The sequence below is a fragment of the Ceratotherium simum genome, chromosome 2 (assembly GCF_057802395.1).
Source record: "Ceratotherium simum simum isolate JZ-2026a chromosome 2, ASM5780239v1, whole genome shotgun sequence".
In the NCBI taxonomy this organism is placed as follows: Eukaryota; Metazoa; Chordata; class Mammalia; order Perissodactyla; family Rhinocerotidae; genus Ceratotherium; species Ceratotherium simum.
Genome location: NC_141901.1, coordinates 2,698,784 through 2,711,767, shown reverse-complemented (window position 1 = coordinate 2,711,767; position 12,984 = coordinate 2,698,784). Strand labels below are relative to the sequence as shown.

General features: G+C 43.8%; 1 protein-coding gene across 9 annotated transcripts in view; it reads right to left on the bottom strand.

The window, feature by feature from the left end:
• SRGAP2 (SLIT-ROBO Rho GTPase activating protein 2) overlaps window positions 1–12,984 on the bottom strand; it is a 240,953-nt gene that overhangs the window by 140,892 nt on the left and 87,077 nt on the right. For all 9 annotated transcript variants that reach the window (XM_087437238.1, XM_004425102.3, XM_014783470.2 and 6 more), the window contains exon 3: window positions 9,239–9,431. In XM_087437238.1, the coding sequence (XP_087293364.1) occupies window positions 9,239–9,431 (193 nt within the window). The remainder of the gene's footprint in view (window positions 1–9,238; window positions 9,432–12,984) is intronic.

The following is a 12,984-nucleotide window of genomic DNA, read 5'->3' as shown; positions in this document are numbered from 1 at the left end:
AAGTCATAAAGCCTCCCCAAGAGCCTTCAAATGAATTCTTTCTCTTTTCCAAAAACTGGCCACCACTCTGTCTTGCTGATCCCCAAAACTGCCTTCTTGCATCTCCCTACCCTCTTTATCCATGTGTGAGGAAACCTCAAACTCTTCCAAAAACGACCCAACCACCACCTAAGGTTCTACATGGACTGGGCCAGTGACAAACACATCCAGGGACCTTTTGTTAGTTTCTAAATAAAGGCAGCTTGGGCCATGGCAAGGGGAAGCCACCCCTTGCTCAACACCAGATGCTACATCTGGGCAAAACCTTCCCTGAGGAACAAACAGCTCCCAAATATGTCCACAATGAGTGACACGCTGGTCTTAGGAAGTAGGGGTTCTCCCTTCTGGCAGCTTCATACTTCCTCCCACTTCCCTCCTCAAAGTCACCCCATACTCAAAGAACTTTCTAGTGCTCCACCCTTTTCTGATTTGCAACTACAGCTATAACACTCTCCACAGCCAACTGACTCTACTTTTCAGCCCAATGCTATCCTGCGAGACTGACAAACAACTTTGAACTCAACTCCAGAGGAGAAATCCATTTGGCAATAGGTGATGTAACTACACAGACTGTACACATTCAAATACTGGGCCCCAGGCCAAGAACATGGACTCTACAAGAATTTCTCCTTAATTAATTGTGTACCTAACCTCCCACTGAAAGGAGTATTGCAGGTTGAATGTCTACCAGAATCTTGAGATACTTAGGCCCTGTTCCCTCACATCCCTTCCAACAGTAACACAACTCATAAACAGCCAAATAGCAGGTTTACTTTCCATGTGTATCTCCTTAATATACTACTAATTTAATGTTGGTGAGAAGTGGATATTGTCTTGTTCCTCTCTATCCCAGTACCTACCTCAATGCCTGGTATATAATCAGGTCCCCAAAATGTGTACTGAATGAATACACAAATAAATATATGTTTTAAATCCCTTTTCACTCTGCAATCTGAGTACCACAGGCAATACAAAGGATGCTTCTTCCCCTTTTTTTCCTCCTAAACCCTTACTTTTGGAAATCACAAACATTCCCACAGCCTCAACTATCACCTCTCTATGAACATACCTAAATCTCTATGAACAGTCCAGACTTTAGCCCTGAATACAGCCATTCATTTTCTGTCAGTTACTGGAAATTTCAGCTTCAACATCCTTCCAATATTTTAAACTTAACATCCAAAAGACCAAATTTCTCATCTTCCAGCCCTTCAAAAACAACTCCTTCTCCTAACTTTGGTATTTCTGTTAAAGGCATGGTTAATCTACCAGTCACCCAAGTCCAAAAGAAACTTCACAGCCCTCTTTCTTTTGTGCTTCCAAGCTCACTTGAAACCCGAATCCCCTCAGTCAGCAATTCCTATAGATGCCTCCTGCACCAGGTGTTTTCCATCTGTCTCTAGAGTGTAAGCTCCAGGAGTGCAGGGAGCCATATCTGTCTCGCCTGGCATGTTTCTGGCACATGGTAAGAGCACAATACATATTTGCTAAATGGACTGAAGGATAAATTTCTATTCTTTTCATTCCTACCATCCCACCCTAATTTAGATCCTTATTCCCTATTGTGGCAGCTGGTTTCACTGTGTCAAGTTTCTTGTTGTTTAGCAAACCACCACCAGGTTAATCTTCCTTAAGCAGAGTCCATACCTCAGCTTGGATGCTAACCTGTTGAAACCTTCAGTGGTTTCCAATGTCTACTGCACAGAGCCAAATCTCTTAGTCAAGAGTCAAGGTCCTCCGTGATATGATCCTATCTACCTTTGTCCAATTCCTCCATATACACTTGTTACCCCAGCCAAACCGGTCTGCTCACTGCACCCCAAAAGTGCTTTGTACTTTCACCCTGCTGTGTCCTTCCTGCCTAGAACATCTTCTCCATCCCTCTCTATCAAAATCCTATCCATTTTCTTCAAGGTCTGGTTCAAATCCCATTTGCTCCCTGAAAGTTTCCCAACCACACCAACTGTGTGCCATCCCTTCTGTAGCATGCACTTGGTACTTAACACATGTTGCCTTATACTGAAGATCTGTGTTATTGTATTCAGGTATAATTTATCCCAGACTAGAAATTCATGTGGGAAAGAACCACTACTTCTACTTCTTTTGGATCTCTCTCCTCTAAGAGTCTAGAACAATATCTTAAAAATGTTCAACAAATATTTATTGTCGAGAAGAAGGAAAGGTGGAAAAAAGACAGAAAAGATGTTGGCAGTGGCTTATAAAGTAGCATAAGGTCTCTGTAAGGAACATAGCAGGATAGCAATGTAGGAGTATTCCTCTAAAAACTCAACGGAAAAAAAAAAAACTCTACCTCAAAATAAAAGAAAGAACCAAGCTATTAAAAGCAGGAGATCAAAACCAAGTGAGCTATGACTGAAAGGTAATTTACAGCAAGTCTACATTAAAAAAACAGACAATGCATTATCAATTAGAGTCCTGCTGGGCAATATTAACACAGATTCCACTTAAAAGAGACAATCAAAGGCTCAGCAGCAAATAGGAATACATTTATACTCTTCAAGGAGCCAAAGAAAATGCAACAACCCTCACATAATGTTTTGTCTCTGCTCTTAATCAAACCGAGTGGACAGAATTTCAGACGTTAACAGGGTCTTCCCGCAATTCAAAGGGTTGGAGGAAGCAATAGTACGTATCTTAAACAAAGCAGAATAAGGTAGAATCAAATAATTGCTATAATTCTATCTGCAGCATCTCTCACTCTGTCTGTGGGGGAGGGGAAAGAGAAGGACTGTGACGGGACCACAGGAGTCAGCTGTGTGGCTTTAATGAGGGTGTTTGCACAGAGCACAGGGTGGGCGAGGACAAAAGGTGAGCAGGAGCAAAGCAAAATAGGAAGCAAAGCCAAAGAGTGACAGGGTAATGGCTTCCAGGGTAAGAAGTTGTCCCAGAGAAGATAAAAAAAGCAGTTCAGCAATGTTTGTGCCTAAATGCAGTCACTTAAAACTGAAACAAAACACCCAACCTAACCCAGTATGAGAGGCTGAAATCTAGCCAGGGTGAGAAACTGGCCTAGAAAAGGGGTGGGACGAATCCATGTGGACCGACTTTGGCCCTGGCCAACCTACCCACCCCATCCCAAGTTGAAGAGTTTCCATGTTCCTGAGACGCGTCTGTCCAGAGCTGCTGCTGGCAGCTGTTCTCCTGGCAGCCCAGGGAGACAAATTCATGGCATTGCTGGGCCAACAGCTGCTACAGCTCCGGGGGAGGTGACAAGTGCCCGCCGAGATGCTCTGGGCAGAGAATGAACTGTTCTAGGGACCAGCCCTAGAGTCAGCAAAATCAAGGCTACACTTTACCGGCTGAACGAAAATATAGTACAATTGCCGCTCCAGAGACCCAGAAAACCCACAGCCCTTCTTCTGTCTCAGCTTCTTGGACTTCAGCTGATTCTTGCCCTCACATTTGGCCCATCTTTTCTATTTCCAAGGGCACGACTTCAATTTAGGCTCACATTAACCTTAGGCCCACTGCCATACCATCTTAACAGGTCTCCTCCTTCCAGTCTCTCCACTCCAACTGATCTTATGCATTGTTGCCATAGTTACCTTTCCAAAGCATAGCCATCCATAATTACATTCCTTGCTCAAAAACTATCAATGGCTCCCCCACGCCTGGAGAATAAGCCTAAACCTTGTACCTGGCATTCATGGACCACTGTAATTTGGTCCCTATCAACTTTTCCAGGCTTATGTCACTATCACATTTATTATTCCTGTTCTTCAGCAAAACAGACGAGTTACCCACCAGCCTTGTTTTTCCCAACTCTGTGCCTTTACCAACACTGTTCTCTTTGCCTAAAATGCTTCCTTCCCCCATCTTTTCATCCTCCTTCTACAACTTCTGCATTGTCTCAATTGAATTAAGCCTATAGAACCAATCCCTAGCACTGGCACTTTTATTTTTCCATTTCCCATCCACTGAATTTCACCTCCATAAAGCCCACTCTTCTCTGTGCACTGTGCCACTTTGTATGGGTGGGCGGCCATGGTCTTTCATACACCTGCCCTCTCACACATCACAGACAATGTGGCAGAGGCTACTAACAGGCCCCCATTATGTTTTCCTTTCTACATATTAACAGAAACTCTACCTTCTGGTCACCCAGAATAATAACTACTCTTCCCAGCCTTCCTTGCAGCTCAGTATAACCATGTGACTAAGTTCTGGCCAGTCAGACGTGACCTGAAGAGATGTATGTGCCACTGCCAGACTGCACCTTTAAAGAGTCAGGATGTTACCTGCCCCTTGCCCTTTTGCCTTTCCTGTTGGCTGGAATGGGGATATGAAGGCAGTGAGCCATCTTGGGTCACACAGACAGGGATGGAACACTCTAGGGATGGAATAAGGAGGCTGACACAGCCCTGGATGGCTAACACCCAGACGATTACACAAGAGAGAAATCAACCTCTATCTTGTACAAGCTGCTATTATTTGGAGTCTATTAAAGCAGCTAAACCTATATCCTAACCAAAACAGACATGCCTACAAAAGCCGTTCCTGGGCCAAAAATGTCAACTTTTTCAGTTGCTAACAAATGTTTCAAGCTTGGCCTGGTGGTGCCTCCTGCCAAGTGCCAATTCAGTTTCCCAGCATGGTTGTCTCTATATAGTAAAGCTGTGCGTGCAAACATCTGAATTCCTGGTTGCCTTTTGCAACAGAGAAATGAGTAGAAAGTGGAAAAATGAAAGTGCTGCTACTAGTATTGCGTTGAGAAGTAGAGTCTCATCACTGTATTAATGAGACAAGGGTAGAAATCAGCAGCCACAAGGACTCTTCAGATGCTCACTGGACTTAAGCAGGCAGACCATGGGTTTGATTGTGAGAAAAAGAAGAAAATTAAAAACAAGGTACAAAACGCTAAAAGTACACCAGGTGAAGTATAATTCAGAATTTCAAATATATACTTATACTAAGTAATAGAACCCATCTACTCCACATAAAACTGTGGTTTGACATTCAACCATTTGCCTTTCCTGTATGTCTTTAGGAATAAATTACGTATGAAAGTAGGGTGTTGCCTAGACTCTCTTACTGAGCCTCTCACTATCCTGCCTGTATTAGATGCATTTGTGTGTATGTCTCCTCCTCTATGAGGCTGTACCACATTAAATTGCTACTATGTGGTGACCATTTTTGACCTACAAAACCCAGCAATTTCATGTTTCTAATGGATTGAAAGCTCTTGGGTTTGGGGCTCATTTTAGTCATCTTTGCGTCTCTCACAATGTCTCATACATGGGAGAGTGTCAGTAAGAAATTGCTGGGATTAACTTTTACAGATCTTCTACTTGAAAGACTTCTAGTTCCACCAGACAACACCATCCTACCTTACCTTCTATCTTTTTACCTGCTTAAAAAAAAAATCTCTCTCTCTCTCCTTCCCTCTTTCCCTTCCTCCTTCCTCCTCCCTTCTCGTAACTTTTACTTCTAGTAGTAACTTTTACTACTCCCTAACATTGGGTGTGCCCTAGCCTTCAGTCCTGGTTTTAGCTGTCTGTTCTTCTCTTTCTCTCCTTTGAGTTTATACACTTTCATATCTTCCACAATCACTTTTATACTGAAGATTCTGCTATCTATTCGCAGTCATAACCTCTCACTTCAGCAGTACAACATCTCTGCCTGGATGCCTGAAGGCCTCCCACTGCCCCAAACCCAACATGTCCAACACAGGCTCACCATTCAAAACAGGTCTTCCCTCAACATCTCCAGTGCTATCATAGATGCCACAACTGTTCTAGGTTGCCAGGTTAGAGACACCAGGTCACCTCTGACCATTACACTTCTTTACCCAATTAGTTATCCAGTCCTGTCCAGTTTCTTGAATACTTCTTTAACACATTCCTTCCACTCCATTCTTATTTGCTATCACATTATGCATGGATTACCCCCCAAAACCTCTATCTTGGCCTTCTCTGGCATAAAAATTCTTTCTTCTACCACATTTTTCCTCATGTCTTTCTCCCTACTCAAGAACCCAGAGGGCTCACTGTCACATCAAATCTGAACTCCTCTACTTGTCTGTCAAAGAGCCATGATTTGGTGTCCACTCTCCTTATCTAACCTTATTTTCCATGGCTTTTGAAAATATCTGTGTTCTCATAATATTTTGCTCACACCTCTATTAAAGCCCTTTTCATATTATATTCTTTACATGCCTCTCTGCCCGGTTAGCCAGGATTTCAGAGCTTATCTTAGTCTCCATAGGAATCAGCACAGAGCACAGTACCCAGTAGATATTTAAAAGGGGTTTGTTGAACAAGTAGATTGTTACTCAGGATACGATCAGACAGGCTGCCATTAAAGCAAACTAGCCATAAAGTGACAGCAAAAAGAGCAGAGAAGTCCCCTACTTACAAGTTCTTGTGGCACCTTGTACTTTCATTTTGCAACACTTACCTTAACTCATCTAAACTGGGTGATCTGTTTAATGCCTGTTCCCTCCTTCTACTGGAAGTGCCATGAGGAAAAGGCAGTCCTTGTTCACTGCTGTATCCCAAGGTACAATGTCAGGCCTAAAGGAGTTCAAAGAATGTTCCGTGGACATTTGTTGAATGACTGTGTGAGAAGCTTCCTTTCAATGAAGCTAGATGCCTCATTAGCCCATATACCCCCTCACCACCAAACATTCCTGCTTCTTCTCACCTGCACATGCTGTTCTCCGCTACACAGATCTACCTTTAAAAACTAACCTAAGTCCCACTTGCTTCATGAAAACTTTCCTGACTATTCCAGATCCTTTATTTATCTCTGATGATTCATCTGTGACCTTTAATCACATCTATATTCTACTTAAAACCAATGATCTCTTAATGAGATCATTATTGCTTTATCTTCTAATTGCTTCCTGTATTAAAAATCTTTTCTCCCCAACCAGATATGGCCCCCCCATGGATACACACAATAAACTTCTTTTGTATCTTCCAATGCCTATACAATACTGAGCACACAGCTGGCTCTCAATAAATACTCATTGGTTGTTTGGGAAAAAATGAAGCCAGGTTCCAGCTTTATCAGAAGGGAAATCAATTCTTCCAGCCTTGGAGACAACACCCTATTCCGTGTATGTGATCTTAATCAGAGCAATTCAGGTGACTTAGAAATTAGCACTCTGTACCTTAATTTGTAGTAAATATATCCTTAACCTGAGAATATGATATAGTACTAAAAATCAAATGCTATTTTAAATTTAGGAGGAGCTTACCAATAGAATAAATCCAACTTTGAATCATTTTTCTAAAGTGACTCCTCCCCCCAAATACTCCTTTATCACATACTAAAGTAACATTTTATTCTCTCAGGACTGCTTATCATAAAGAGAACAGCACTTGAGAAAGATAAAGGATTCTGAGGACAAAACATCTGGAGGAAATTCTCATTCTGGCTGATACTGAGAGTGTCATATGTTCCCCTCAATGTTAGCCTCCATATTCATTGCTCAGCGCTGGCTTGTAAAGGCTAAGTTGTGTCCCGAATTATTTGGACAATAAACAAAAATAGAAAATAGTGGAAAATAAGATAAAATTCACTTGGCATTAATTCTTAAATTCACTCATTCGTTTACTCATCCAATAATATTTAATGAGCATCTGTTAATACCACATTTTACACTAGGCACTGTGGAAGACTGAAAGATGAATCAGAAAAGCTTATACAGTCCACTAGGGAAGATAATATAAGGCAGACAGTGCTGAATGACCTAATAAAACAACAAGTAAAATGTTGTAAGAATTCAGAAGAGGGAGAACATTCTTTCTTCTGGGAGAATCAGAAAAGTTTCTGGGAACAGGGAGCATCTGCGATGGGTCTTAAAACATGGGTATGGTTTAGACATGCAGAGATGTGAAGAATGGGCACATAAGCTCAGATAACAGGATGAGCAAAGGCCCCCTGGAGCTAATGTTCTGTTTGCCTACAGTACAGTGGAGCAGAAACAGGAAATAAGGTTGGAAAGCTAGTCAGGGCCAGATGTGGAGGGGCTTGAAGACCAAGCCAGGGAGTGTATACCTTTGTGAATACAGCAGCACTTCTCAAACCTTAACACGCACACAAATCACCTCAGGATCTTGCAACAGTAGATCTGGGGATGGGACCTGACATTCTCCATTCCCAACATCCTGGCTGGTGCTGATATTGGGAGACCACACCTTGAGTATCAAGAACATAGACAACGGGGAGCCACTGCACAGAGAAACTGCTTGATCCCCAGCGTGTTCCAGGAAGATTAAATCTGATAATAGTGGATAAGGCAGATTGGAATGGGGAGAAGCTGCAGACTGTGGTCCTCAATGCTGAATGTTCGTTAGAATCATGGAACTGGGAAGCTTTGACACCATACTGCTACCAGGCCCTACTCCCAGAAATTCTGATTTAATCAGTCTCCAGTAGGCCTCAGATTTCAGCATTTTTAAAAAGTTCTCCAGGGAATTCTAATGTGCAGCCAGGGTGGAGAACCTCATTTACAGATGATACAGTATTGCAATCATTCAGGCAAAGATGATGATGATCTAAACTAGGGCAATGGCAGTGAGAACAGAATGAAGGGGCCAGTTGTATAAAATATTGTAAACGTCAAAGGAACAGACCTCAGCAATTGTCTGGGCAGCAATTTAGATGTATGGCTACAACATCACTCATTTTTCCTGGTTAAAGGCAGTTTGGTGAAATGGGCAGGAACACAGACTCTGGAGCCAGACTCCCTGAGTTTGAATTCCAGCTCTGCTATTTATTTATGAGGGGTGTGTGTGTGTGTGTGTGTGTGTGTGTGTGTATGTGAGAGACCTTGGGCAAGTTTCTTAACCTCTTTATGACTCAGTTTACTCATCTGTAAACTGGGGGTATAACAATAACCAACATACGGAGTTGTTGTGGAGGTTAAGTGAGGTAACATACGTAAAGCCCTTAGAACCATGCTTGGCACATAGGAAGGACTATAAAAGTGTTTGTTGTTATTATTAGCATGGTTCATCATCTATTCTAATCTCTTCAGGGTGCTGAACTGCATGTAAGACTGATCTGGAAAAACAGAAGTCCTTGAGGGCTCTCAACCCTCAGCCAATTTGAAGTCACTGGGTTACTAGTTTCATGAATCCAATTGGATGTAGGCAGCACACCCTGCCTTCCTCTATCCCAGACCCCCATTCCCAAGGTCTCTAAAAAGTAACAGCCACACAGTCCCTACTTGAATTGCTGGTCCTTGGTGCTACGCGTCTTGGCCAGGAAGCGCTCTGCCAGCTTTTCCAGGTTGCGGGAGTAGTCCATCTCAATCTCAGCCTTCTTTCGGAAGAAGTCCTGGAGGTCCTGCAACAGCTGCACCCGGAGCTCACACTGCTGGTCCAGGCATTTCATCTGCTCTGTGAGCTGAGCGCGGATCTCTGCAACAAAAACAGGGTAAAACAGTCAGACAGAGATTCCTCATTAAAAAAACCCATACATACCAACATTTACCCCCTCCACTTAGTTGTTCCCTGTCCTCTGGGGAACTTAAAGCCTTTAATAAAATAAAATAAAATAAAATAAAATAAAAACCTAAACTGGTCGTATAATGCAAGGTACCTCCAAAAACTCCACTAACTCTTTTCAGACCCTTGAGGAACAATGGAACCAGGAATATGCTGAATCACTTAAGAGAAACTGCTTATTAGACATAATAATATTCAGAGCTACCATTTATTGAGCAATTTACTGTGTTTCTGGCACAGTGCCAGAATTTGGGCTCTCTTCTGATAGAGAGCCTAATGAATTATCTCCCAACCATCCTGTCAGAGAGGTAATACTTTCATCCCCGTTTTAAAGAAGAGAAAACTGACTCTTGAAGAAGTCAAGCTACTAAGTGGTGGAGCTGGGATTCAAACCCAGGCAGACTGACTTTAGAGCCTAAGCTCCTACTTTTTATACTTTCTCCCATCATTTCAGCATCTTCATGAAGTAGGGTGAAGGTCAGGGTATTTTAGTGGAGAGATATAGGACCCTGCCCAAGGGCAAATAGAGGCAATCAAGAATGAAACAAGCACCACGGCCTCTAGGCAAGCAAACTATTCACTGTCAATCAGATTCCACAGTTTCCAATATCATGGAATTAAACCAATCTTCAAGAAGTTGATTTTTCATCAACAAATATCACTCAGATCTCTGTTGCTTCATCCTCACTGATGCTTAGAGTCTCTGACGTGTCAAAGCTAGAAATATTTCTGGTTAAGCTCTAGCTTGGCAGATTGCTGGCTGGCCAGAGTCCTCATACAGGACTAGAAAACACCCTCTCTGGAACAGTAGCAATGGTAGCTCCAGATGCAATAAGATCTGCCTCAAATGCAATACTACATTTGTTACTGACAAGAGACCTGGCACACACAGGAAGCAGCTTGCCAAAGCCAGACTGCTTTTCAGCTCAGAAAAGGCCTTCAGCGCGTACGTATCCTGCTGAAGTGATGTTCCAATCCCCATCTGAGTCAGAGTGGAGCCATTTCTTTTATCCCTCTCCCCTGCAAGCCTGCTCAGCTCCAGTGCATTAGGATGTGACAGTGACTCTAATCTGAGAGAAAAAGAGAACCAAATTATTACGCCTGCTCCAAATTCACTCCCAAATACTAGACTTGTAGCAATGCTTTCTCTCTAATGCTACCTAACGCATGAGGGGGATCTAGAATTTTCATCTGAACTGTGGATAAATCAGAGGCAAATCCAAGGGGGGGCTGGCCCGGTGGCGTAGTGGTTAAGTTCACGCATTCTGTTTTGGCGGCCTGGGGTTCACGGGTTCGGATCCTGGGCACGGACCTAATCACTACTCATCAAGCTATGCTCAGGCAGCGTCCCACATAGAACTAGAACGACCTACACCTAGCATATACAACTATGTACTGGGGCTTTGCGGAGGAAAAAAAAAGAAAAAGAGGAAGATGGGCAACAGATCTTAGCTCAGGGCCTGTGGGAGGGGTGGTGCAAGGGGAGAGAGGGAAATCCAGGATTGGGTCTATGAAGTTGAAAGGTTTGCCAACCACTCCTTTCATGAAGCAATGAGGGATGGGCAAATGGTGCCTGTAGCTTTACCTTGGAGTAGTTGGGGGGCCATTATCTAGCCCCATCTTCATTTTTTTTTTTTTGGCTGAGGAAGATTCACCCTGAGCTAACATCCGCTGCCAATCTTCCTCTTTTTGTATGTGAGCTGCTGCCACAGCATGGCCACTGACAGACAAGTAGTGCAGGTCTGTACCCAGGAATCAAACCTGGGCCGCCAAAGCAGAGCGCACGGAACTTAACCACTAGGCCACTAGGGCCAGCCCCTCAGCTTCATTTTTGTTTCTGTTTTTTACAGATATCAGGATATAGCACAAGTATCTCGTCCTTTGTGGGTGATCTTAGGTGATCTGTAAGTACAGTTCTCACCTTCGTCCCCATGCCTCCCTCTCGGCAAGCACCAGTGCCAACCAGGCCTGCAGTAACCTCACCTGAACTGAAACTGAGCACCAGAGGATTGTTTCAAGCAGACAGAAGGCTGCGCAGAAAAGCCGCCTATCTCATCACTCATCAAAGCTCTCTCGTTCTGTGTTTTTTGGAGTCTGATTACAAGGGTGCCGAGGGGAAAGATCTGCAGAGGGCATGTTAGGCATCTGGTACTTGCCAGGGGCTTCTGGGCCTCTTAAAGGCAACAGCCCTTGTCAAGACTATTCCTAGAGGCATCTGTCCCCTTTCTACTGATGAAAAGCTGGCAATAGTAGCCATTGGGTGGGTGGTCTGTGGGTGAAGAGGACATTCAAAATGCTCAGTGATATTACTTACAACTTGTCCATTAAATAAGAATCAGGGCAACTTAGGGTGAAAAGGCTCTTGGGTACTCAGATGTTCAAGGAGATGTGGATGGGCAATGGGGATGTCAGACCCCTCTGAGTCACCTGTAATTCACTTAAGACTTTGCCTCAATAATCTCACTAACCAGGGGAGCAGAAAGGAACAGGATACAATGGATGATGCCCACCTTTTGCCAAAAAAAGAGGCGGTGAGGCAAATTCCCACGATACCTATGAAGTTCCAGAGAGAGAGGACTCCAGGGTTGTCCTGTCCAGGCATAAGCTCTCCACAGGAGGCCTCTGAGATAAGTGAATTAGTCTAAGAAGCCCCTAAGCATATCCAGCCAGCACAGAATTCCACCCTGACTTTCTCAAGTGCCTCAATGAGTGGGCAGTGCAGCACAAACAGCATCCCACCCTCAGGCACTTCCTCCCGGCCCACAAACGAAAGGGAGGATGTGTCTACTGAACACCCTTATGGGCCTTTACATACATCTCCTCACTAATCTCCACAACTAGTCCATAAGTATTCCCAATTACCCTGATTGCACAGATGAGAAAACTGAAGTAAGACTCATCAAGTAATTAACCAAAGGGTCATACAATTAGGTGCAAGTGGGGTTGAAGCTAAATTAAGGCTTGTCTGACTTGTCATAGAGGTTATAGTGGGGCAGGGAAATAAGAGAAACACAACACGAGTCTGGAGTCTCTGAAGGTATTTCCGGGTAAATCACAGTTTCTATGGCTCCCATCCCAGAACATCCTCTTCTCCACCTTCCAGGTGAGGGGTGATTCAGGCCTCCAGAGTCACGTGTGCACTAGAACACTGACTCACTAACTAGCCCAGGTTTCCACTAGTCCACAGCCCAGCTGGATCCCTTCTCTGCTTCCTAGATGTACTCTCCAGGGCAGCTTTAGAGGAAGTGCTTTTCTTGTCCCATGAGCACACCCTGAGGTCTGCCAGTAAGCCCAGAGGCCAGAGCGAGTGAGAAAGTGACATCCTCACCCCTGATCCAGGAAAAGAAGTCTCTGCTAATAAATACCACCTGCCACTCTGGTTGATTGGTGATACGACACCACTGAGCATCTCCCCTTCCCTGCAACCCGCCTGGAAGGAGAAGCCTCCCTGGCTCCCATCCTCAGA